Source organism: Cottoperca gobio, chromosome 5 (assembly GCF_900634415.1).
Source record: "Cottoperca gobio chromosome 5, fCotGob3.1, whole genome shotgun sequence".
Classification (NCBI taxonomy): domain Eukaryota; kingdom Metazoa; phylum Chordata; class Actinopteri; order Perciformes; family Bovichtidae; genus Cottoperca; species Cottoperca gobio.
Window position 1 is genome coordinate 14,772,664 of NC_041359.1, and position 25,332 is coordinate 14,797,995.

Genomic DNA, 25,332 nt, shown 5'->3' on the forward strand with positions numbered 1-25,332 from the left:
AATATGAAATATGATAATCACCCACAGCATAAGCCTACATTACAGTCTGTGTGACTAAGCACACGGCTCAAGAAGCTGACTGATATGATTTGATGTAAGTGCTTACAGAGGCATAGGCTGAATGCATTGCATTGGGTGTTTATGAGATATGAACGCAAACGTACCGCTTTGAATTATCTTATATTAATTTGTTATTCGCTCTCGAATCCGTTTCACACCACCGGGTGGTGTACAGCTGATCAATACAACTAAAACATTGTCATACACGCAACAAGAATACGTCAAATAACGGAATAAACACATGTAATTATAGATGCACGCCCTATATGGAGCAGTGATATTATAAGCCTGTTAATTTACGAGATTTGTTTGCCAGCTCTTCTTTAGACTGTTGCTTTTAGCCTGGATTATGACTTTATATAGCCTATAACTACTTCGTATTATTTTACGATCCGCGCACCGAGCTTGGTCAGTAGGCTAACCTGCTCCGGAGCAGATTAGGTGTACGGCATAAATTACCATTCTCGTGGGTTGACTTTCATATGAACTGTATTTTACGGTCTTTTATTTTGACTATAGTTACAGGACTTTGCATATTGCTATGTAAAAACAAAAAAGGTAACTGTCCAGTGAATCTTGTTAGATGGCATTGGAACAAGTTTACATATGTTTTAGACTGCCAAAATAATTGATATCATCCTCTTTATATAATTGTTTATTAACAAAGTCTAGTACGCTTCTTGATTTGCAATTTATTGTATAGTCTTACAACAAACAAATGGCAGTCTCAACAAACGTTGACACTGAATATCAATGTTTGAAGATGTCAGTTACTGTTAATTGTCTTCGTTTTAAACTATCCCACGCAGCTGATTCAACAATGCAACCAACGTTTACATTTACAGGCACCTGAAGCACACCGTGATGCAGTGAAAGACATTGTTAAATATTAGGTAACATAACAGAAATTAGAACTTTTTTATTTGAGCGTCATTCCTTCTGATCAACAAATGTAATTCACAAAAATATTTTTAATTTAAAATTGACAGTTTATTGCAACCGCCATCTTCCCATCTCTGTCAACTGACAACCAACATAACAACAACTGGCTAACTGAAGGTGCCGTAGTGGATGTACTATCATACTACCTACAGGGGGGGAAAAAATGAAAAGTATTATCGAAAATACAATTAATGAAGTAGTATTACATTCTATGCAAATACAAATCATATTTGTATTATAAAGTTAGTTTTATAACTTTATTCCTTAAGAAAGATTTAATTACTGCTCGTATTAACGAAGCACTTTAGAAACAAACACCACCATGAGATGAAACCGTCCAATCTAATGACGTAGTTCCGTTTTCGTTTAGATAAAGTCATTTTGGTAGGCCATACATGGTGGTTTTATATTTCGCCTCGTGGAAAAAAACAAACAATCCCTGATGTTCTTCTTACCTGGCATTTTAGACGAGACGAGCGTTTTGTTTAAATTGGATAACGTCATAAACCTGTGCAAGCCATTTTGAGGAAATCGTTTTGTTGGATTAGTTATCGAGGGACCGTACGCAGTTTTCATTCCGCGGCACAGTTGAACGGTCGTCCGGTGTTGACGACACAGATCCCCGTGGTCCCGACGAACAAAGGAACAGGCTGATGCACGTTCTTTAGCGCTATTGGAGAGAGATATTGTGTATGACACAATTTAAATTAAGCCTACCCTAACGCCTTTTTGGTTATGGTATTTTTATTTGAGAAGTTACCCCGAAATAAATAACAATTTAGCCTGACTCATTCAGTCCTGTTAGCAACATCGGCTAACCTTTAGCTGCAATTGTGGACAACTAGCAAGCTAACTGCTAACTTTAGCATTGTTTTGATTCAAGCAGGAAGTTTTTATTTTTTGGCAACATGGCTGAGGTATATATTCGAGTGGCAGAAGAAGAAAATGAGGAACCAATGGAGATCCCGTCCGAGGACGACGGCACTGTTCTGCTTTCAACTGTGGCGGCTCAGTTTCCAGGAGCGTGCGGCCTACGCTTCAGGAGCCCGGTGTCTCAGTGTATGCGGGGAGTGCGTCTCGTGGAAGGGGTCCTGCACGCACCAGAAAACGGATGGGGGAATGTCGTATATGTGGTGAACTATCCGAAAGGTAGATCTGAGCACTTTGCATTAATGTATCGTTACATAACACTTCATTCGAACAGGTGTGTGCAACTGTATTTATAATTCATGATGTAGCTTCAGCACACTGAAAATAGATGACAATGACGTGACCTGTAGGTTGTTCGTCCACGCCCACAAATGTGCGCTTTGAGACCCTAAATCAAGTCACAAATGTATTTAAAACAAGATAAGTGTTGTATAAATTGACAATTTATTTATGCACATCTTGTCCAAGCTAAGACAGCAGTCCTGCAAGAAATGCCATCTTCTTGGAGGTTACATGTTTTATTAAACAGGTGTCGGGTTAACTTTCTGGTCATTCTGGTGTTGATGAATTGTACTGAATTATACATATGTTTTGTTGTTAAGGCTACTATTGTCATAGTAATGAATGCGTAGGTCAACATATTATAAAACCATATGCCACACACTTGATCAACACCATTTTTAAACTACGGCCTCTCAAATAAAAGTGTTATGAAAAGTCTCAACAAATGTTCACACAATATTAGAGCTTGGCTATGTAACATTGGAGAAGCAAGCATGAGTAAACTAGATTTTTTTTTTTTTTAATTATCCAATCTAAAAACTTAGCCCAATTTTGCTAACTCTTTTAAAATGAAATAGCGAGCTGCAATAGCTCCAAAGTCTGCACAATCTAGCGAAAAAAGTTAGCAACCTATTATTATGAATGTAAACATATCATTATGAACGTTAACAACAAACCTGGCCTTTGTTGGTACACACAGTTGTCAAGCTAGCAGCTTGTGGAAGACTCCGGAGAAGCGCAATGAGTGCACGGCCGCAAGTAGACGGACAGGTTGACTTTTACAGTCCTTCGACAGCGACAGATACAGGTTTTTTGTTTTGTCTGACCATTTCATTTGATTGCTGTCGGGATAGAAGTATTTTAACATATGACATAAAATGTTTCTACACATACATTACCTACCCTAGCTTTAGTTATTACAGTGGAAACTATGAAAACTGTTGATCATTGTTTGTATGTTTTCCTCATAGAATGTGAATTGAAGTCAGAAGTAATTGTAGAGAAAGTCACATCTCATGACTGGTTAAAATGAAAGGAATTATTCTCTGTGTTGATCACATTTTAGACAACAAAAGAAAAATGGAGGAAATTGATGCCTCTTCTGCTGTGAAAATGAAGAGAGGGGACATGAAGACATCTGACCTGATTGTACTGGGTCTTCCATGGAAAACATCTGAGCAGGACCTTAAAGACTACTTTAGCACATTTGGAGAAGTCATTATGGTCCAGGTATAACATTATTAGCGGTAGTAAAATACACGCTGCTTTGGGTTGTATGTGGTGACAATTGATTTTAATTGCTCAAGGTTTATTTTTACTTTCAGGTAAAACGAGACGCCAAGACTGGAAACTCTAAAGGATTTGGCTTTGTGAGGTTCACAGAATATGAGGCCCAAGAAAAGGTGATCTCCCAGCGCCATATGATTGACGGAAGATGGTGCGACTGCAAGCTCCCTAACTCAAAGGTGAATCTGGCAATGTTCATGTGTCAACCCACACATGTGAATGAAAACCGTGTTGACGTTATCAATATTCTAACCCTCACCCTTTTTTGTTTACAGCAAGGCCCAGATGAGCCATTGAGGAGCCGGAAAGTGTTTGTAGGCCGTTGCACAGAAGATATGACCACTGACGACCTGCGGCAGTTCTTTATGCAGTATGGTGAAGTCACGGATGTCTTCATCCCCAAGCCATTCCGTGCTTTTGCCTTCGTCACATTTGCAGATGATCAGGTATGATGCTAAATGTTTAGAAAATACTTCCTGTTGTAGTGGTACCACTATCCAGATGTACTGATTAGTGTCTTCATTTTCCCCTCACAGGTTGCCCAGTCTCTCTGTGGAGAGGACCTAATAATCAAAGGTGTCAGTGTTCACATCTCAAATGCTGAGCCCAAACATGGCAATAGGCAGTTTGATCGCACAACACGGTTTGGGAATGGTTTTGGAGCTCAAGCATTTGGTAGTAGTCGTAGTGGGTTAGGGAGCAGCACTAACAGTAGTTTGGCTAATTTTGGTTCCTTCAGTCTGAACCCTGCTATGATGGCTGCTGCTCAGGCGGCTCTGCAGAGTAGTTGGGGGATGATGGGAATGCTGGCTAGTCAGCAGCAGACATCTACCTCAGGCAGCACCTCCAGTGGAACAAGCTCTAGTAGGGACCAGAGTCAGTCTTTCAGTACAGGCAACAGCAATTACGGCACCAGCTCAGCCAGTCTCGGCTGGGGAACAGGGTCAAACTCTACAACCACTGGTAGTGGGTTTAGCTCAGGTTTTGGGTCCAGTATGGAGTCAAAGTCATCTGGGTGGGGTATGTAAGTTAAATGTTTGTATGGTAAGTATTGTGACAAAGATGAGTCTTTTCAAAATTAATTTCTGGTGTTATTGCGTATCTGAAAACTTAACACTTTTGTCGAAGATGTTTTGTACATTTGGAAAAAATGCTAAAGATTTAATTTAGAAAGTGTTTGAAGTGAGTTATTTACAGGATGTGTGACTAAAGTGCTATTTTTGATGTCTCATTTGTTTGTATCCATTTCAACTGGATTCTCTAATGCATGTATTGAGAAATGTGATATAACCATTTTGAAAACGCATGAATGTTTGTGGTTCACTATTATCCGGCTTTGTCATCGACCTAAAAGGCAATCTTGCATTGGGAAGAATCTGGTTGAAACCTAAATGTGTTTTAAGTGCAACTTTATTTGCAGTCAAGTTCTGTGGAAAAGCCTTCATTGAAATCTCTTCTGCAGTTCACCTCTCTTCCATTTTCCTGTGAGGAAGCTCCTCTAAGGCAGCATTCTTGGGGTGATATCGGTATCATTCTCCCTCTTCCCACCTGTAAATGCTATGCCATCACAGAACGGCTTCACTCCGCATGTTCTAAGAGACGGTGGGTGTTTTCACTTTTATCCACTTTTAAATGGAGAGAACTGCGCAACTGACATTTTAAGAACTGATGAGTGCGATTGAGGATGGCTTGTGACGAAGAGTGAAGCGATGAGTGAGCGAACGGAGAGACGCGTGAAACGGACTGGTTGTGCAGTGAAAGAGCCCAAATTTGACTGCTTTTTGAATGTGTGAGTGGAAGCTGCAGATGCTACGAGCACCTCCCCTAACATGGACATTCTTTAAGTAGTACTTCAAGATTTTTCTTTTTTTAAATCTTTGCAAGTTTTTCCTTACTCTTAAGTATGTCGATCAAGTGCAGAAATATCAAATGTAGTGGAATGTTGTGATGAATATTTGTATTGCTTATATTTGATTTGAATGCTGTATGGTGTGTGCTTTCATGTTATTGAACTGATCTGTAAGTGAGTACTTGATGTGGATGACACCTGCTGAAGACTCTGGGGGACGCGAGTGATAGTGTGAGAACGTGGAGTGGTGTGTCCAATGTTTCCCAGTAGCTCTTGTGGTGTTTGTGAGGTGTTTTAAAAACATGTCAAATGAAGGGAGTTCTCTAATAAAGTTCATTTGAATAGATGCTTAGTTGATAATTAATTGGGTAAATTTGTCAAATAAAAAAACATCTAATTCGATTCACATATCTAGGGACCTTGGGCTCTGCTGGTCGAGGTCTGCGTTTGAACCCTGACTGAAGTCTGTTCTGAAGGACGAAGACGGAAGTTCCAACACTTTCAGTGTGTGGCCTTCTCAGACATGGGGTAGTACCTGTCTTTTTGCTGCTTTTTTATGGCTTGTCAGAGTGAATGATCCCTTTTTTGATTATCCACAGCTACTTTTAAGGTTGGAGGGAATTTGTAAGTGGGGGTGTCATTGTCTTAATTTTAACCTTGAATAGATGAGTTCAGGAGTCTGGCATCACTTCTCCAAACTATTTTTGTCCCTAATTTGGCTCAAGCAAAGGCACACTGCTGATCTGGAAATGGTGACATTTAGATATTCTTATACACTGGCCACTTTGAGGTACACATGTACCTGTAATCTCTTGCAAATCAATACACTTCAACCTTTTAGGGAGTTGAAAATATTAAGTTTTATTTTTTATACAAATGTTTAAATTAAAGATTCTGTTTGACACTGAGGTGATAGGTGCAGATATAGATTAAATTATTATATTGAGATTGTCCTCCCTATTTTCGACAAATAAAACAGTATGGCGGTTATTGTTAAAGTGTCAAAAGGGGAGGAAATGATTGGCATCATGAAAGTAGACTGTGGCAGGTGTATTGATTGCATTAGATTATACATGTGTACCTAATAAAGTGGTCTGATAACCGTAGAAGAAATACCTGTTTGGAGAAAGGCAGGTGTATCATTTAGCAAAGTCCTTGATAGTCAGTGTCACAAAAGCATACTTTCAAATCAGTTCATGCATATTTATTATTGTGACAAACCAGTGCCAAATGCAAATATTTAACATTGCATCAGCTGTTCCCAGGACAGATAACAGTCGGGAGCTATTTTCTCTACATCTGCAGTGTACATAACACTACAGTATTATGTAGAATCCTTGAAAGTGAAATGAAAGAATGATTGGCACCCTGACCACACTGCACTTATTTTCATGTAATAGTCAGCCTTCATGTTTATCTGAATGTTGGGCAAGTGAGACGCTGCAGGTCCTGCCTCCTGTCCTTATTCTATGCTCTCCTCCGTGTCTCTGCTCTTCCTCTTCCCAGTGCTCTTCTTTTTCAAATCCCTCTGCTCCTGGTTCAGTTCTTCACTTTTATTTTGTATGTAGATCGACTGAAATAAATAAAGGCAAATTAAACATTTAAGTTTGGTGTCTGCTGTAGAATATATTTACCAATACATAGTTCCAGTATAACGCGTCGTCAGGATGAAATGTTATTGATTTTTCACTTTGTTTATAAGTTACTAGACTTAACAATAATGATTAAGTTCCTTTCTGACAATACAGTGCGACTAACTCACCAGCGCTGTACTGCGACGGGCTGCGAGCTTTACATCTTCTGAAGACACGGTGCTTCTTTTAGCATGCCTGCAATCAAAGTTGAGTTTTTAAAATCAGATCTATTGTGAAAAATGTAACACCTGAGATTATACTAGTTATATTTAATAAATCAAGACAGTAAGTGGTTAACTTATGTTACCATGGTAACAAAAATAAAGATTCTCACCTTGCAAAGGCCTCCAGGTCTTTAGCAAATATATCTGAAAAGAGTGAGCTGAGTTTAGATTGACTAGTTGCATCTATTAAGCAGCATTATGTTGAACATCGTTAGTCATAGTTTGTATATAATATATGTATATAATGTCTCTGTTTAAATATGTAATTAAATATGTATACTGTATGTATTAAAAGAGCAACTATTTGGAACCAGTTCTTACACACACATACACACATACATATATATATACACACACACGGCAGAGCGTCCAGGAGATGGAGAGGAGTGTGTTGTCATTAAAACACTGGATACCTGAACCTATCTGCAGAACATTGCCAGAGATAGATCGGGCACGCAAAAACTATTTTTCCGTGAAGAAAATGAAATAAAATGTGGGGGATGACTTGCAACATAGGGCCCTGGCCTGGCCAGTCTAAAAACCCTTCAGCACCAGGGTGTCTCATTCGAGTAATGAGTTGATGCTGAGACATCTATTAAGTGTTTTGGTTGCATTAGGACAGACATTCTGGTGAGGTCTGCAAGAAAGTTTTGGAAAACTCATAAAATAAATGCATGTAAACAGTGATTTTATTTAAAAAAAGTTAACTACAATATAATTACATTTAACAAAAAAGCTAAAAATCATAAGCTTTGTAAAGTATTAAATGTTTCCAGTGGTGCAACAAAGTACATTTACTCAGGAATTGTACTGAAATTTAAGGTACTTTTACTTTACTTGAGTAATTCCATTTTATGCTACTTAATTTGTTTTTAGTTATTAGATACTTTGCCGATTAATCAACTAACACATTATGATGCATTATTAAAGATGACTACTTGCGGTTATAAGCCCATACGAGAAAAAGTGTTGTTGAGAAGCGCTCAATTTACTAAATGCTTCCAATATTCCCAGGTTTTAATCTGGATCCAGTGGGATTTTCAGTACATGGAGAAGATGCTGAATATGTTGCTCTAAATCTTTCAATGCTTTACTTTTTAGGCATCAGGCAATGTCTGGCATTTATAGGATATCATCTTCTCTGTATCTGCCTGCCTAATGGCAAATGTATCACATTCATCTGGAGTGGTTCACAAGTGGAAGCTGTACATATGGCGCATCACAAATGTCTTAGTATAGTATAACATAAAAAAGGTAATAAAAAAGTAGCAGTATAGTACGCTATTAGAAATGTCATTAAAAAAAACATTGAATAGTATGCCATAACATGTCATATACAATGCCACAGGATAGGATTTCATAAAAATGTCATATTATTTTGTAAAATATTTCATAACAAATGCCATAAAAGAGGTAATATAAAATGCAATAGTTTAGTATGTAGTAAAACAAGTCATCGTATAGTATGTCCTAAAAAAACACAATATAAAAATAATAATAGTATAATATGTCATAAAAAAGTAATATAAAAAGTCACAATGGTGTGTGATGGACGTTGTTGTTGTTGTTGTTGACACCCACCGCACTGTCTGAACGCTGTCTCGGCTATCGCTGCTACGACCTGTCGGCTGAACTTTATGTGGTGGTCCTCCCCCGTCTTCTGCACCAGAAGACCCACGGTATAATGCACTGCTGCCTTTAACCTCTGAAAAACAAAACACGAGATCACATTACAAGAAATCAATTGTAGCTTACGCTAAAACATAGCCACACGATGGTACGTAGGTCCTATGTTCTTTATATAAACTGTATCCTCTATTTTCGCAGCTCAAATGAGCTCAAACTAATAAAAGGGAAATTAAATGCAGAGTGAATAATAATGATTGTGCAGCCACTGTGGAGATATCCATGTCTAAAGAGTCACGTTATAACACCGGGTGTGTGATGTGGGTGATTTCTACATTTGACCTAGAGAAACATACATTGCGGAGTACATAAAACACTTTGAAATGTCACGTTAATGTGCCATATTAAGAGGATATTAAGCAAACATAGGACCCTGGGAACATCACGTTAGATACGGTCCCGCTAACACAGACGTTAAATAAAACTTTCTCACCTGCTGCGTCTCGTCTTTAGCAACAGACATTTTCTTGCCGAGAAACCTTCGACCACAGCGGCTTCAATTGGGGAAATTCTCACAAAACCAAAGTGTGACAGATGAAACAAGACGTAAACACATAATATGTCAAGTTGTTCGCTTGAAGGCTACAGATTAGCTGAGAAAACAGAAACTCGCGGCATAAATTCAGCAGCAAACCAACAACTCCTGAGTTTAGTGCCATGTTTAATGTTCAGCGCCCCCGCGTGGTCCGGCGGAGGAACTACATCGTTAGACGTTAAACACATTTGTATTATGTATATAATATAATGCATCCATGGTTTATGCCCCAAACTGATGTTTTGACTTTCCTTTGGTGGAATTTTGTCTGGACATGCCTATGTAAAAATATGAAGACATTTTCAAAAAGGGTTAAAATGGTTTGGATGAAAAGGGAGTTTTTTATTAATCATTCAGTCTTTGTGAAAGAACAGTAGTCCCATATACACTCAGCTACTTTATTAGGTTCACTTGCACACTCTAATGACAGATTTAGTTTATTATTAAGCTTGTAGTTTGCAGTGTTGTACTGGACAGTTATATCAAGAGGTGTTCCTAATATGTTGTCCTCCCTATTTAAATACACGAAGGGGAATATAAAAACAACATTATAAAAGTAAACTTTATGGCAGAACAGTTGTTTTGGATTGTACTAAATTGTACATGTGCACCTAATTAAGTGGCCACTGAGTGTTGTATGATAAGAAAATGGCTGTATCTCAAAAACAGAAGAAGAAAAAACTCACAATAAGCTGTGTATCAAAGATATGCACACATATACAGTGTAAATCAAGTATTTCATTTGGAAGACATTTATTGGACACAATGTTAGTATTTATCCTCATTTTTCCAACTAGACTATTGATAAAAGTGTGATTTTTCATGTGATTAAAATGGTTGTACTGTTAGATACTTGCATAAATGCCAATAATAGACTTGTAATACTTTAGACTAATCAGAACAAATGTTGTGGCATTTTCCCACATCCTGCTCCCAGCCTTTGGGCACAAATTGAATCACAAACATTACACTGAAATGACTCTTTATGAAGAGATTGTGTGTCTCATGCTGCTAACTAATTTCATGTAAATGAAGTACTCTGACGGCACGATCACAGAGTCCTTTTAAAAATTTGCTTGCAGACTTGATCCTCACAAGTAATTTCCTGGGGAGAGAAAACATGAAGTTGTTAACATTGCCAATATGTATTAGTTAAGAAAAAAATGCCAAAAGTAAGCATATAATTAGCAATAACTTGCATCACAAACACAAACATAACTGTACAATTCACAACAGACATAACACATACAGTATATACATTTACACATTCATGTCAAGCACTATATGTAACAACTATTGACTTCTACATCAGTTAGAATGAAATGCTTTATTCTATAGCAGGAAATTAAATAAAAAGTGAGGTATAGAATAATCATAACTCAGATTCCCAAGTTTTTGATATTGTCAGGATCTCCCCTATATTTTATACTTGAGCTTTTTTCTACCTTTCATAATGATCTTTTCCTGTAAATACTAATGTTCAAGAAATAAAATAAGGGAACTCAAAACCAGCTTTCTTTTGGAGTATTGCATATACAGTATAAACCTTGCCATGCAACACAACAGTGTTCAATAATAAAGAGAAAGATTTGCTGTACGAGTCCACACAATACTGTAAATCAGAAATAGATTTTACAAAGTGTTGATCACAAACACTGACTGGTCTGTTAGGGGCCACAAGAATAAAAACAGCTGAGTCATCGTACCAGATGAAGCTCGTCTCCCTGAATCCAGTGACTCCACCCTCGGTTCTTCTTCTCTCCTTTCTGAACACACACCAGCTTATCATTTTCCCAGTTCACCACAGTCTGATAGAGAAACAAAAATGAGAAACAAATACAGCTAACTACATATTAATGTTTTTGTGATAACATTACAGCCATTTGCTTGCTTTTATTTTCTTATATTGTGTATACGTTCGTATAAAACTTTGTGACTGTATAACATTTGACCAAAGTTTTTACCTGGCATGCCCTGTTGTCCATCCCTTTAGTCACCTCCTTGACCTCTTCTCCAATTTTGAACGAAGTCTCATAATTTCTGAAAGTACTGAATGTCTTGATTGTGAAGCAATCTCCATCTTGCTTAATCACTTTCTGGGGCTTCAACATCGAGGCAATCTTGCGTGTTGCAAAATCAATGCCTGCATGTCAAAATGGGAGGTGTTTATTGAAACAAGTTTTTGCTTTTGTGAATTCCTGTTAACTTTACCCTGCTACCACATGGGTACATGCTCTGACCAGAAAATTAACTTTCATGGTGGCAACATTTTTATCTTGGTGCAAACCACTGCTACCCACAAAACATCAATGGAAAGTATTACAGCAAACTCCATAAAAACAGACGATGGGCTCCTTATTTATTTTTAGCTTACCAATGTGATAAGGCGCTGTACTGTTTTAATTGTGAATTGGCCAAAACTAAATAACTAACCTATTTCTTTTTGGTATGTCTTTGGGAGTCCCCTCTCTATGTGGATGCACATGTTGCCATGATTTATAAGATTTGCCAAACGAATATAAAGTTCTTCTTCTTTTTGTTGTTGTTAAATGTCCTGACAAAGCAGCTGTGTATAATGTACATACATAAAAAATGAAAAGAAAAGAAAGAACATTCACATGCATGAATACACTTTCACTGGCTATATAACACACTCCAGCTCATTGGCTAAAAGAAATGCAAGTAGAGAACTATTTTACATTGACTACTCAGTCAACTACACATATGGGTTTCCCTCAGATCATAATCAAACATTTATTAAAAGCAAACACTCACATTTCACTATATTTCATATATTTCAGTATTCACTTACCAAGTGCAATCATGTATCCCTCAAAATTGACAGTGCTGACAAAGTCCCAGGTCCCGCTGAAGTCGACAGGCATCTTTAGATGTTTGTTGGACTCTGGAAGACTGAACTGCACGAGTATCTGGAGTTAAGAGGTTTATGGGTGGATTATTTATTGTGTGTCAATATGGGGCAGGGGTGATATGTTGCCAACTTCAGATTTTAAAAAGGAGGAGCACTGGAGGGTGGACAAGGACCTTTCACACATAATGTGAGGAAACTATTCTTTTCCTGTTAAGACAAAAGCCTCCACGCAGGACGGTATTCTTAAATGTTGTTATGATACTACATCTTGAATTTTCAAGCTGGTCTGAGGAAGTCAGCTTTGACTAAAAATATAACAACATAATATTCAAGCTTAAATGAATGTGCAGATGTTTGGCTTTCAGGAAATACAATATGTAGTAGAGCTGCACCGAATAGTCAACTAACTTTCTGCTTTTCTCTGTTTTATATCATAATAAACGGACTTCTTTGGGTTTTAGACTGACAACACAAGACATTTAAAGACTCACTCTGGACTTTCAGAAACTGGGATGGACATTTACACTATTTTATGAAAGGTTATATGCCAATTGATTAGTCGATCAATCAAAAATAAGACGGCAGGTTAAGCAATAATACAAATGAATGTTACAGCTGTTATATGCAACAGAAGTCTCTGTACATGTGCAGCGTGAAATACAATCCTTCCTCCTGCTCACATGTGGAGCTGCTGGCAGCCACGTCCAGCCATCAGGAGGAGTGTTACAGTATCGTCTGCCCGAGTGTGTAACAGCCATGTTTCTCTACATGCTAATCTTCATGGCGTATCATAGCAGCAGATGGATACCAAGGAATCAGAGGTTAAAATTGTAAGTGCTGTTTTCACGAGTCATGTTTTAATCTGATAGGAAACATACCCTGTATGTTAATTCAAACTTTCTCATTGCAGGTTTTTTGTTATTACTGAACTTTTATTCCATTTGTAGTCAAATAGTAAATGCAGTGTTCGCGGCACTTGTTCTGGTCCCTCAGTTCTACGTCATGGCAAGGTATCTAGGACACAGGTTATGGCATCATGGGTCATTTGTACACGAGGGAACTTGGAATTAATTATAGCTTCTGTTTTGTTTAAAGGCCGAAATCCTCAAGATACTGCAGGCAGCCTCTTCTGAACAACCTGTCAGCCTCTATCGCCTTGTCCTTCATAGCTGCAGGTAAATACCATCACACCAGACACATAACAAAAACACATGTGGTGGAAGAAGTATTTAGATTCTTTAATTAAGCAAAAGTAATAATGCCACACTGTGGAAATACTCCACTATGAGTAAAAGTGGTGCATTCAAGACCTTATTTAAGTGTTATCAAAGTAAAAGTACTCATTCTGCAGAATGGATGAGTATCACTGCTGCCTTAGTGGGTATTTTTATTTTACTGCTGTAGAAGTTTAAGGTTGTGCTAATGTTCACAATTAATGCTCCGAAAACAAGTCATCCTTCAGTTTATCAGAAACATTCAAATTAAAAATCACCAAATTTGTGGTTTTCACTGCAGACAAATGTAATGGAGTAAGACGTGCAATATTTGCCTCTGAGATGTAGTGGAGCAGAAGTATAAAGTTTCATAAAATGGAAATACTTGAGTAAATGTACTTAGTTACATTCTACCACTGCATGCACAACATACCGCAAGCAAACAATGATTAATACAGACAACTTCTACTCTTTCAATAGGTTTTTCGGTGATATTCACATTGATAGACCCAGTCCCTCAGCGCTTGTGGGCCTCTTATCATGTGTTTGGGCTGCTGACATGTGGACAAGGTCTCTGCACTGTCATCCTGACTCTGACAGCAGCAGCATGTGTAAGAGAAAGAACTGAAGTGTTATCATGAAGTTCTACAGAGAAAACTGCTGCATCAAAATGATTGACATACAGTACATATGTATGTTCACAGGCCAAAACCACCCCTGAGCTGTACTACACGTCCCTTATTCTTACCGTCGCGTCCATTTTCAGTACAGGTGAAGTACATTTCTTTTAAATAATATGTGAGCGTTCACACATGCACTGGGGTTTCAGTTCAAAGGATTAACACCTGTTTGTGTCTGTTCAGGTTTTTTCACGGTGAGAGGCGGCCTCTGGTTGACTAACAGGAAGCCTGTGACGGACGCGAGCACAAACAATGAGCAGTAAAGCGCTCCAGCTGCCCCACGGTGACATCTGATACTCCACATATTAAGATTTCATGTGGTTTCCATGCCACCAGCAGTTGGTAACTTTAAACCATGGGAAAGTGACTTGATCCCTCTCACGTTTTAATGCTCACTTCAGAAAGAACATCACAAAGCAGGTGTTTGTCCCAATTGTTAAAGCGGCTTTTATTTGTTGATGGACATTTGTTTCACAATCAGTCATAGGAAGCTCATACAGATGTACCAAATATTTTGAATTACCTGAATATGAAATGTTGTTATTTCTATTATTAAACATACAAAAAATATAAATGTTTGATGGGACCAGTCACATGTTATTCTATTCTAACTCACTGATGACATTTCAAGTGTATCACTGCGGCTCAACGATAGAAAATATACAATCTAAGAATGTAGATTACACAGTAAACAGTTTATCTGCACATTCACATAATTACCTGAGATCATACAAACCACCTGGATTAGAAGTAATTAGTTAGTTGGACTTGGTTTTTGGCATCAGATATGCATATAGTGCTACATACCCTGCACTTTGTAAACTGCAGACATTTACTATTTGCTAGATTTTCACTCATCTCACATATAATAAGGTTTAGATAAACTATAAAAAGAAGTATGCATTTCACACGCCACACAAAATATTTGCACGAGGTTTGAACATCCAATAAAAAAGTGCCACATCAGTAGTTTTTAACCCATTAACCACAAATTGAAACCTGATGGCACAATGTAAAATAAATGCATCGGTAATGTTAAGCACTTTCTTTGACGCCCGTGTCTATAATGCATTGTAAGCATTATAAACAGTTTATAGCACTTTATAATTATAAGCACTCGTACGTATTCCTAATGCTTTATAACAATAATCATAACACAAAGCATTTTATAATAATACTTTATCATTGCTGGTCTTTAACTGACATTCTTTTGCAAGTAAGAATGCATTATAAACATACTATTATAAAAAGATTATAATGTGTACAACTATGGGAATTATAATACACTATGCTCCTTGCAAAACATATCAGTGCAATGTTTATGATACTTTACCTTATACATAATTATAAAATAAGTTTTAATGTGTAATGATTATTAATATTTGAGTGCTTATAAATATGATTATGCAGATTATATGTCATTTATAATGCATTATAGACATGGGCGTCATAGAGAGAGTTACCGTTAAAGTACATTTGTGGTTAATAAGCTAAAACATGTAAAACCACTGGTCCTTTAAGTACTGGCTCATACGTTTCCACCAATCAGCTGTCCAATTAAAGCAGCTCCACAAACAATGTTACAAATGTCATTCCTATCCTAAAAGTGCGTCGTAGTCAATGTACCAAACGAGTCTGCCGTCAGCAGGCTTCACCCCGGTGACAGGCCACTTGTCTGGGTTGTCCTTCACTCGGCTCAGCTGGGTGATGAGTTCATGCTTGCCTTTGCCCATCACTAAAAGAGCAACTGTGCGTGCTCGGTTAATGGCACTGAAAGTGAGGCTCATGCGTTGATGAGGCTTGACAGGGCTCTCAGTGATGGCCACCAGACTCTCCCCAAGTTCAGCCACTTTACTCCCCGGGAACAGAGAGGCAGTGTGGCTGTCATGGCCGACCCCCAGCAGTACAAAGTGGAAGCTGGAGCCATTAACTAACTTGCTGACCTCTTTCTCATACAGCAGCGCTCCTGCGTCTTCCTCCACACACAGACGCTGGTTGAGCTGCACTGGCATGGGGTGGATGTTGTAATAGGGTATCCTCACATGTTGCAGCAGATGTTCATGCATGCTGTGGAAGTTGGACTCCAGTTCAGTCAGTGGCACGCAGCGCTCGTCCACCATCCACACATGGGTGTTCCTCCAGGGGAAGGAGAAGTGGTGCAGGACCAACCTGTGGAACAAAGCGATAGGAGTGGACCCACCAGAGAGGGCAAGATGGAAAACACCGCCCTCATGCACCGCTGCCTCCGCTGCTTCCTGAATGTCTGCAGCTAGCCTCTCCACCAGCTCCTCAGCCCAGGCCGACACCATGTCACCACTACGAAATTTGCCTTGCATCACTTGGAAACCGTTTGCTGACGTGCCACCCATCTGATCGGGGCTGATAATCACCACGTCACTGCTGTAGACAATGTCTTTCCCTTTCACACGGACGTCGAGCATGTCTCCGTTGTCGGCACCCCCGGGGTAGATGCGTGGAAAAGAGCTGGCTAGGCTACTGAGCAGTGGTGTCCATAAGCCCCAGGAGGCCAGCAGGTTTTCAGCACTAATAAAACTATTCTTACGTCCAGCAAATATGTGAGAAATAAGTTCTGAATAAGCTTCCCTCTGCTCTGTCGGAGTTTGAACGTAATAGTCGGAAATAGGCAAACCTAGAATATTGACATCTGTATGCTCAGTCACTTCCTTCCACTCACCGCCCATTAAAACGGGCCTGAATAAATTCTTACTCACAAGAATTGCTGGATATTTAAGGCTGCCATGCCCAAAGTAGAAAACGATCTGTTTGGGCTTGCAGTGAACGCTGTTGTGGTTTTGAAGACAAAACACGTCATTCTTGAAAAGAATTCGTGCATATCCCACCCGCTCATCTAACATCTTCCCTGAGATCAAAAGAATTGGCACACCTTCATACCGGGCCTCATCGATGTGTGCCAGTACAGCTGAAAGACACAAACAGAATCGCTTTGTAGCAGAACTATATTGGTTGCATAGCAAGTGTCTCAATACATAAAATCATAACGATGAAAAAGAACAGCCGTCACCTGCAAATGTTGGCGTGAGACTGACGTGATCTTTTGTCTTATTCATCTCCTGCTGAACGGATGTTTTGTACGCTTGGTATTGGCCGACCACCGCTTGATTCTTTCCAATAGGCAGCAGGGAACTGAAGATCTGCAGCTTGTTTTGGAGGACTTCCTCACTGCTGCTTCGATTCATGGGAAGCCTCATGGTCAACAGGGTCATGACCTCAGTCAGGTGGTTCTGTAGCACATCTCTGATCACCCCGTACTGGTCATAGAAGGGAATACGACCTTGAGGGCAAAACGACGAGAGAGGACATGAACCCATGATTACGTCTTAATAATTCTTGCTACTTTTTCGTATCTCAAAAGACTTAGTTTCAACATTATCGCAACAACATATTATGTAATTACATTGCATTATGTAATAACACCCACATCTTTTAATAATCCGCTGCATTTGTAATAAACAAATAATAATAATAAAATAATCAATTTCAGCATTTTGAAACAAATTATTACATATTTCAGTGGTTATTACAAATTGCAGGAGTTGCACATAATAATAATAATAATAATAATAATAATAATAATAATAAATGTAATACAGTACATGCATTATGTAATAACCAACCAAAATGGATGTCTTTATTTGTACATGTTCTATTTTTAGGAAGGAATACGGTGACACTGGATGTAGTTTTGGTCAATAAAACAAATATAATCTACTAATTGTATCTTTTAAAATGTATTTTGAGTCAGTATAATTAATGCTTCAATGCATAAAATAATTGCATTTGTTTTAACGATTTGAATATTATTATGAATGCATGTTTTATTGCAATTGCATTTATTGCAACTCTCGCATTTTGTAATAACCACTGCAATATATAATAATTTATTCCAAAATAGGGATATGTATTACATATTGCGTTCAAGCCGTTTATCACAAAACGGGTGTTGCTACATAATGAAGTGAAAATGTATTACATTTTGTTTAATATTACATAAAATTGTTTTAAATCACCTTTAACATCGAGGGTCTCTTTCATTACGATCTCCACTCTCTCGATGTGGTGCTTGTTCCAGATGGGATCCAGAAACTTATTGTTCTCTACTCTGAATGGAAGTATATTTGCAACCACCTTTTCACAAAAAGCAGAAAAACATGAACCATGAAATCAAAACATCTGAATTACAGAGTCACAGGTGAAAGGCACACACACACACACACACACACACACACACACACACACACACACACACACACACACACACACACAGTAGGATCTTCTCACCTGCTTCCCCAGGTAATGGTCGATTCTGTACATTTCTTCATCCTTCAAGGAGCTCCCGAGCTGAGACGCAAGTAGCTGAGCACTCCTGAAGTCATGTCCGAAAGGTTTCTCCAGCACCACCCTCAGCCACGCCCCGCTGTTTGGCCTGCAACTATTATTTATCTTATCAGCAATGTCTGCATATGCAAAGGCTGGTACTGAGAGGTAGAAGAGCCTGCCTGCCTCTGTTATTCCCTCCTGCTGTAGCTCTTGCTCAATGTGCTTGGCCAGATCCTGGTAGTCCTCTAGAGTCTTCAGCTGCCGATACTGTGCGAGCCGCAGGAGCTGCTCTTTCAGCAGAGCACAGCGCTCCTGTGATGCATCCTTTGAGCAGGCAACCGCCTTTAGGATCTCAAAGAGGACCGGTTTGCCCGCATCGGCAGGTGACAGTCCTCCGCCATAGAAGGAGAAAGTGTTTCCACTACTGACCTGGTTTTCGTACAGCTCGAAGAAGCCCTGCCACAGGTACTTCTTTGCCAGGTCCCCTGTGCCTCCCACGATCACCACCGAAACATGGCCGGGTCTCTGTGCCTCTGCTCTTTCTTCGCCATTTCCTCCCTGGACACACAGAGTGACCAGGAGCAGGAGCACAGTCACAAACATGCTCTGGTCCTAACCCTCCAAGCGCCTGTATGAACACAGCAATGAGAGACATTACATGCAGGCAATTATCTAGCACCAATGAGCAATTAAGACGTCATATCAACGACACCAAGCAACAGAAATGTGCGTTTGAAAACTAATAATTATTTTTCCTTAATGATCTGCTGATTATTTTCTTGATTACTTGTAGGGCTGTCCTCGACTAAATAAATTCTTAGTCAACTAACAGTCATACCATTTTGACGATCTTTCACGCAAAAGCACCAATTACAAGTTTGTGCTTACCACAGATCATAAGCTCATAAGCTTCTTGAAAATAAATAATTCAACATGAAAAAAAGACTTCAGAAACTAATTGATTGAGGGAGGCAGCCGTAAGTACTTGTTTTTTCTATAAAAAGTCAGAAAATAGTAAGTAAGAAAATGCCAATTATAAATTCCCAGAGCCCAATGTGTTGTATTCAAATGTTTTGCTTTGTCTGACCAACAGACCAAAACCCAAACATGTTCACTTCACATGTGACAAAGAAACGCAGCAATCCATCAAAGGAGTTAAAAGGCTAGAACTTCTAACTTCTTCTAATCCTTTATTAAAATAGTTTCTGATCAATACTCTATTGATCAACTAATTAAATAATCAGTTTCAGCTGTCCACAAAACTAAAGGAAAAATACTTGCACTTTGTCTTATGAATGCCACATAGAAGGAAAGTCATAAATAAAAGTTGCATTTAAAAAGTCAATACAGATGAATAATGTGCACACTATGAAGCAATAGTTAATATAACCTTTAAATACACGCAAACTTACACAAATCTCCAAAGACAAAATAGATGAGTAATAAATTACGTGGCAATGTCTCCTTCTCCAGCTGTTTTAAAGTCCTTTGAGAGCTGCTGCTTGTTGAGTGCACTGATCAGTGGATACTGGCGGAGGTGCAGACTTTGTACTTTGCTCAAGGGCATTGAGCTTCCCGTACAACTGTTTGACTGTTGATACAGTGCTGGGAATGTCCGACCAACTAATTTAGCAATAACCTAAAATAATCGATTTAGCGAGAAAGGGAAGGCTGCAGCAAAGGAGGGGGGGGGGGGGGGGGGGGGAGATAAAGTGGAAAAAAGAGTGATCAGATTAGATCATTTGACTATCAACACAAACCTGTTCAGTTCACAGCGACAGGTTGGTGATAAATCACTCACACACACACACACACACACACACACACACACACACACACACACACACACACACACACACACACACACACACACACACACACACACACACACACACACACACACACACACACACGAGACAGAGTTAAACATAAATCATCTTTAAGCCTGTTACTCAGGAAAAACACCTGACCAGCTGTGACCATCGTCTGGTTTATCTTTAACATGTACATCAGTGATTCACCGTGACAGACTGTTTTACCTGTGTAGTCGGCTCGCCCAAAAACCTACACCCGTGTGCTGTCTGAGGACCTTGAAGCTTGTGTAATAACTTCTAAAGTGACTTTGTCAAAACATTTATTCTGCATTTGGCAAGCAACCAGTACAGAGAGGAGAGCATTAAAAGCGACACAAGTCAATGTTTGCTTGAAAGTAAAGCTTGTTTGCCACTCGCTCGGATTAACCTGGTGTCACCTCTTGTTGGTATCAGGGTTCCAATAGTTTCAAAGATGTGCAGCCTAAACTATTTGGACACCCTGTCTAAACATACATATATAGACATAACTGGGAAAGCACCAGACTTTTAGGCATAAAAAGACTTTAAAGGGTAAAATCGATGTACCGGTTTAAACCACATCTTGAAATGTTAAAGTCTGAAAAAGGTCAAAACTGCTCATGGAAATGATGACCGTGTGATCAGTAATGGAAGAAGCCCCATTCCCATCCGATACAAATGAGTAAAAAGTTAATATTATCTTCCATATTTAATTCAGTTAACATCTGGAGCATAGATTCTGAATATAAAAAGAAAGGAGAACAAGCAAACAGTCCACAAGACTAATAGGAGTCAAAGGGGAAAATCACCTCCAGGCACTTATTAAACTCTACTCACCACAATGTGCAAAACAAAGTGCAAATGGAACACCAACACACACATATCAAATGTGTCTCGATGTAGATGATGCGTCTTTATTACTGACATTTGTTATATGACAAACAAACTCTTAGGAGGAATTAAAGTTTGTATTAGTAAACATGGAGCTGTGGCATTATAGAGCAATAGTTGAAGCCTAGGCAGAGATATTATAAACCTCAATAATGACAGAGAACCTAATATTCCCCTCCTCCATCTCTAGGCAGCCAGAACATAGTACACGTTGAACTGAACGCCCAGAGTTTAAAGCTCATTTTATGACTAAGAGTGCAACATCTGGAGTCCCTGCGTTACACAGTCATATTTACACAGTGGCAACGCAAAACAGCAAAGGCCACCTCATGAGTGCCAACAGCTGGATTTTAAGCCTGAGTTACTTTGTTAGAGATTACTGCAGTCAAAGAATTTACTTTTTCTTAAAACATTAACACTTGTCACATCTTATATAAAGATTACCAACATACACAGGGCAGCTGGAACATTATATATAGGCCATTATACAAACATTCATTATATTGCTCTTTTTAAACTACATTTTTTTTTTAACCTCTATTGGCTTCTAGGCATAGTAGTACTTTCTCTGCTTCCCCCGCAAGATAATCGAAAAAGTTATGGATCATCTGAAAAGACACTATCTTCATTCAGCTAGTGATTACATTCACGTCGAGAGCATATCCAGTGTATTCCAACACATGATTCCTCCTCAGTTACAAGCTGCTTTTATTTTTCTCTCAGCATAGAAAACCTTCCCTTATACCACATACACGCTCCAACCTACCATAAAGATTGAGCAAAAAAAAGGGCATATTCTCTTGTCCTGTAGAGGCCAGCATGCTCAACCATAAACTAACCATCACACGCTTTTGTAGTCACAGACCTTTTTGAGAATCATGAGGTGCCAAGACCGTATTAACCGGAGTATATTGCCCATATGTACAATAAGGACTTGTGTAATGATTGAGCAGTTTTGTTCATCACTGATTAATGCACTGCAGGGATATGGCTGTATCCTGTTTGGATCTTTAAGTTCACATTTGCCACAGCCAAGTTACAAGTGTGAGAAACTGGTGAGCCTATTCAACTGTCCGGCTTTGTGACGAATCATCGACTCATTGATCTTCAGTTCCAACTACATGCTAACTTATGACTGTGAACTTGTGACCCTGGGATAATAAGCCTATACATCATCACAACACTAGCAATGTGTGGCTTTCTTTCACATAGTTTAGATTGGAAATAACTTAATTTGGCAGTGAATTTAACTGTCATCAGCACTGTGTCCACTTCTGTGCTTCGAATGCAAATCAAACTGAGATAAAGTTCAACATCTTTGTTCAGTATCAATGGTCTGTTACACTCAACAGATGAATAACAAGGTGAAGACATGAATCCAACCTTCAAATTTATAACACTGAATGACAGAGCATGTAGCCTCAGTTTAACGCTTTCTTAGGATCTGGTAAAGCAGCAATGATCCTCAGGTATTTGTCTTGTTAGTGTCTGAGCCCCTGAACCTCACAGTGTGTGAACCGCTGCTGTTCAGCTTAAAACAGAACACATATATCCTGCAGTTCAAAAGGCTTCCTGAACGCGTCCTGTTTACACGTGTTGTCCTGTTCCTGTGATTTCGCTAATCAGGAAACACATATAAACATAAAACATAAAAATAAACTGCGAGGGAAATATTAGAAACGGTTAAAAAACGCGACATTAGTAAGAATGAAAGTATAGAAACTTAAATACAAACCGCTCGTGAACACACCTTATCGTATCCCAAACACAGGAGTCACTTGACTTAACAAACTCTCAATCTATACAGTAAATTGAGGTACTTAAGCAAAGCACACTCGTTAATATTTACAAGTAATTTCCCCGCAGTCAATTACATTACTGCACACAACACACCGACACCTGCTAGCTGTCAAACTTCCGCTAACGTCACACGCAGACAAAGCTACACAATAATTGTTCTTATTTTTGCGACTACAATATCCCCCCCCCCCCAACAAACAAGACTAAACTACAAAGAAAAACATAGTAGAGGAAGCTGACATACTACGTAAAAAGTTAATTGAATTACGAACCTGCCCCGTGTTGTCATGAATGAACGACTCGGTACACCGTCAGTAAACACTTCCTGCTTCAGTCACGTGACACGGTCCTGCTGCTGATGGAGGCTGTATATTTTGTATTTCATATGAATAGCAGAGGGATACAATTGGAAAAATAAGAATAGTATATGGGAGTAGACATGGTCAAAAGAGGTTCAGCTGCAATTGTAACCTACACTGCATTCAGCAGCACACTTCCATCACATGTGCAGATCTTTCTGCCAGCATCCCTTTAAATAGGAATTCAGTACATTTTCAACCCTCTGCATGCACAGTGCTTTCTCCTATCACATGTGCATCCCACACTACTGCACATGTCTAAGCCAAAAGACTACATGCTTTTTCATGTAAGTTAAGGTATTAGTGGAATTAATTTTTTATTTGATTTATTTTAGTGAACCAGTAGATGGTAGCCTAAAGCAAAGTACACAGTATATAACTTGTTAATAATAATAATAATAATAATAATAATAATAATAATAATAATAATAATAATAATAATAATAATAATAATAATAATACATTTTATTTGTATAGCGCTTTTCTAGAAACTCAAAGACGCTTGACAGAGTAACAAAAATAAATAAATAACACCTTTTGCTTGTTTTTGCGAGCTAGCTGTTACCATGTGGGATGTAGCTGAATTGAGCATGTTCATTTTGGAGTTTGAATTATTTCACTGTCATCCCCAAGTTTGCACACAGCCCACATTGTTGCCTGACATTTATAAAGTACTATTCCTCATAACTCACCACATGGCACTTTTTACATTGTATGTATTTGACAAATGCAATGTATGTATGTATTTGAATTTTGCAACCCAGACCCTCATCAACAAGAACGCATTATGAGGTCTCAATCTTGACTGAACCTACTGTGAAGGGTTATTACAGGAGGGAATTTCTCAAATCTAAATTGTCGGTCTTGAATATAAGTATAAATAGTATAATAAATGATTGTAGGTTTAATATATAGGTAAAAAAAGAAAGAAAATAGCTGTGTTTCTGGCCAGAAGATGCTGCGGAGAACAAGACAATATGACCAGACTGACTTTAGGTCAGAACCACTACAACTTGCATCTCGGTGGAAAAATGTAAGAGTTAAATTGTTACACAATTTCTTCCGAATGATTACAGGAGAGAAAGTTGGTTCTTTCAGATGTTGTGTGGTGAAGTAACTCTAATATGTGTTTTCCAAAATAGGATACACATACAGTATGTGTAAAACTGCCACAGTGTGTTTAGATTGATAATTGCATTTGGCTTTATATACACTGTAGATATTATGTTGATCATTGATTGATCTTAGTTAGATTGGACATTGTATTGATTTAAAGTAATGGACCGAAGTATTGGATGTGGCCCGTCTTACTCGGCAACGTTTAAAAGTCTATAGGCCTACCTGCAGGGAATACCAGAGTCATTTATGTCAAAGCAATATTACAAAATGCTTTCACATTTCTCAGTAAAATAAACATGTGTTTTAGTGATGAAGGCAAAATGTAATTTTCACATCTTACATGAAAAGGGTTTGAGTATTAGATCATTTAATATCGCTGCAATTGTTTGTTACTAAGCACAATCCTTTAACAGAACAGATGACCTTCAGCATATTTAAGTTAATGAATTTTGATTAATAATTCACTCCTACACAAGTCTTTTGTCAGCCGGTAGTTAGTGTCACTGTCACTGGGGGGCAGCTGTAGACTGCAGCGTTTCTTCCACACAAGAGGGACCTCTGTTGGTGTCTGTGTGGTATCGCTGCTTTCTACTTGAGCCCTTGAGTTTTCAGTCTGAATCTCATCAATCAAGTGCCATCAGCTCTAAATGCTCCATCTCAAACTGAAAAATAACAGCTGTCCTCCATGATGTCAACAACCGGCCAACAATTGGCTGCTGACTGAACACTACAGTGATACTCAATGTATGGACGCTGTGCGGCCCGCCGACCATTTTT

General features: G+C 38.7%; 4 protein-coding genes across 9 annotated transcripts; 1 reads left to right on the forward strand and 3 right to left on the reverse strand.

Annotated features, from left to right (window-relative positions):
* The first annotated feature begins 1,354 nt into the window (after window positions 1-1,354).
* Window positions 1,355-7,518, forward strand: tardbpb (TAR DNA binding protein b). 4 transcript variants are annotated; one of them, XR_003832326.1, is made up of 7 exons: window positions 1,355-2,151; window positions 2,915-3,022; window positions 3,281-3,444; window positions 3,540-3,680; window positions 3,777-3,947; window positions 4,038-5,103; window positions 7,099-7,518. XR_003832326.1 is itself a non-coding variant. In XM_029432431.1 (6 exons), exons 1-6 carry the CDS (start codon window positions 1,911-1,913, stop codon window positions 4,527-4,529), a joined length of 1,317 nt encoding a protein of 438 aa, XP_029288291.1. In that variant the 5' UTR covers window positions 1,355-1,910; the 3' UTR covers window positions 4,530-6,955. The 4 variants fall into 4 exon arrangements, 2 of the variants coding, with proteins under 2 accessions (XP_029288291.1, XP_029288292.1); XR_003832325.1 differs by lacking the exon at window positions 7,099-7,518 and adding an exon at window positions 5,766-6,955; XM_029432431.1 differs by lacking the exon at window positions 7,099-7,518 and having other exon boundaries at window positions 4,038-6,955.
* Window positions 6,065-9,491, reverse strand: cenps (centromere protein S). Its single transcript, XM_029432435.1, has 5 exons — window positions 9,328-9,491; window positions 8,790-8,913; window positions 7,319-7,352; window positions 7,113-7,179; window positions 6,065-6,923 (listed from the first exon to the last, which is right to left on the reverse strand). The coding sequence occupies exons 1-5, from the start codon at window positions 9,355-9,357 to the stop codon at window positions 6,813-6,815; spliced, it is 366 nt and encodes a 121-aa protein (XP_029288295.1). The 5' UTR covers window positions 9,358-9,491; the 3' UTR covers window positions 6,065-6,812.
* Window positions 9,492-9,702: 211 nt separating this feature from the next.
* rbp7b (retinol binding protein 7b, cellular) lies at window positions 9,703-12,751 on the reverse strand. The gene is made up of 4 exons (XM_029432434.1): window positions 12,242-12,751; window positions 11,394-11,572; window positions 11,136-11,237; window positions 9,703-10,534 (listed from the first exon to the last, which is right to left on the reverse strand). Exons 1-4 carry the CDS (start codon window positions 12,312-12,314, stop codon window positions 10,481-10,483), a joined length of 408 nt encoding a protein of 135 aa, XP_029288294.1. The 5' UTR covers window positions 12,315-12,751; the 3' UTR covers window positions 9,703-10,480.
* Window positions 12,752-15,572: 2,821 nt separating this feature from the next.
* Window positions 15,573-23,549, reverse strand: h6pd (hexose-6-phosphate dehydrogenase (glucose 1-dehydrogenase)). 3 transcript variants are annotated; one of them, XM_029432430.1, is made up of 6 exons: window positions 23,028-23,244; window positions 20,006-20,225; window positions 18,516-19,182; window positions 18,245-18,362; window positions 17,239-17,508; window positions 15,573-17,136 (listed from the first exon to the last, which is right to left on the reverse strand). In XM_029432430.1, exons 3-6 carry the CDS (start codon window positions 19,155-19,157, stop codon window positions 15,791-15,793), a joined length of 2,376 nt encoding a protein of 791 aa, XP_029288290.1. In that variant the 5' UTR covers window positions 19,158-19,182; window positions 20,006-20,225; window positions 23,028-23,244; the 3' UTR covers window positions 15,573-15,790. The 3 variants fall into 3 exon arrangements, with proteins under 3 accessions (XP_029288290.1, XP_029288288.1, XP_029288289.1); XM_029432428.1 differs by lacking the exons at window positions 20,006-20,225; window positions 23,028-23,244 and adding an exon at window positions 23,350-23,549; XM_029432429.1 differs by lacking the exon at window positions 20,006-20,225.
* Between the last annotated feature and the right edge of the window lie 1,783 nt (window positions 23,550-25,332).

What these genes read in the sequence shown, in the direction of transcription:
- tardbpb (XM_029432431.1), top strand. Translation starts at nt 1,911, where the DNA reads ATGGCTGAGGTATATATTCGAGTGGCAGAAGAAGAAAATGAGGAACCA. An exon ending in TGTGGTGAACTATCCGAAAG is followed by an intron (nt 2,152 to 2,914) that starts GTAGATCTGAGC and finishes TGGTACACACAG; the next exon opens with TTGTCAAGCTAGCAGCTTGT. An exon ending in TCACATTTGCAGATGATCAG is followed by an intron (nt 3,948 to 4,037) that starts GTATGATGCTAA and finishes TTCCCCTCACAG; the next exon opens with GTTGCCCAGTCTCTCTGTGG.
- cenps (XM_029432435.1), bottom strand. Translation starts at nt 9,357, where the DNA reads ATGTCTGTTGCTAAAGACGAGACGCAGCAG. An exon ending in CTAAAGACGAGACGCAGCAG is followed by an intron (nt 8,914 to 9,327) that starts GTGAGAAAGTTT and finishes TTTGTTTTTCAG; the next exon opens with AGGTTAAAGGCAGCAGTGCA. An exon ending in GACCTGGAGGCCTTTGCAAG is followed by an intron (nt 7,180 to 7,318) that starts GTGAGAATCTTT and finishes CTTTGATTGCAG; the next exon opens with GCATGCTAAAAGAAGCACCG.
- rbp7b (XM_029432434.1), bottom strand. Translation starts at nt 12,314, where the DNA reads ATGCCTGTCGACTTCAGCGGGACCTGGGACTTTGTCAGCACTGTCAAT. An exon ending in GGGATACATGATTGCACTTG is followed by an intron (nt 11,573 to 12,241) that starts GTAAGTGAATAC and finishes TTTGACATGCAG; the next exon opens with GCATTGATTTTGCAACACGC. An exon ending in TGGACAACAGGGCATGCCAG is followed by an intron (nt 11,238 to 11,393) that starts GTAAAAACTTTG and finishes TTTCTCTATCAG; the next exon opens with ACTGTGGTGAACTGGGAAAA.
- h6pd (XM_029432428.1), bottom strand. Translation starts at nt 19,157, where the DNA reads ATGTTTGTGACTGTGCTCCTGCTCCTGGTCACTCTGTGTGTCCAGGGA. An exon ending in AGAGACCCTCGATGTTAAAG is followed by an intron (nt 17,509 to 18,244) that starts GTGATTTAAAAC and finishes TTTGCCCTCAAG; the next exon opens with GTCGTATTCCCTTCTATGAC. An exon ending in TCTCACGCCAACATTTGCAG is followed by an intron (nt 17,137 to 17,238) that starts GTGACGGCTGTT and finishes TGTGTCTTTCAG; the next exon opens with CTGTACTGGCACACATCGAT.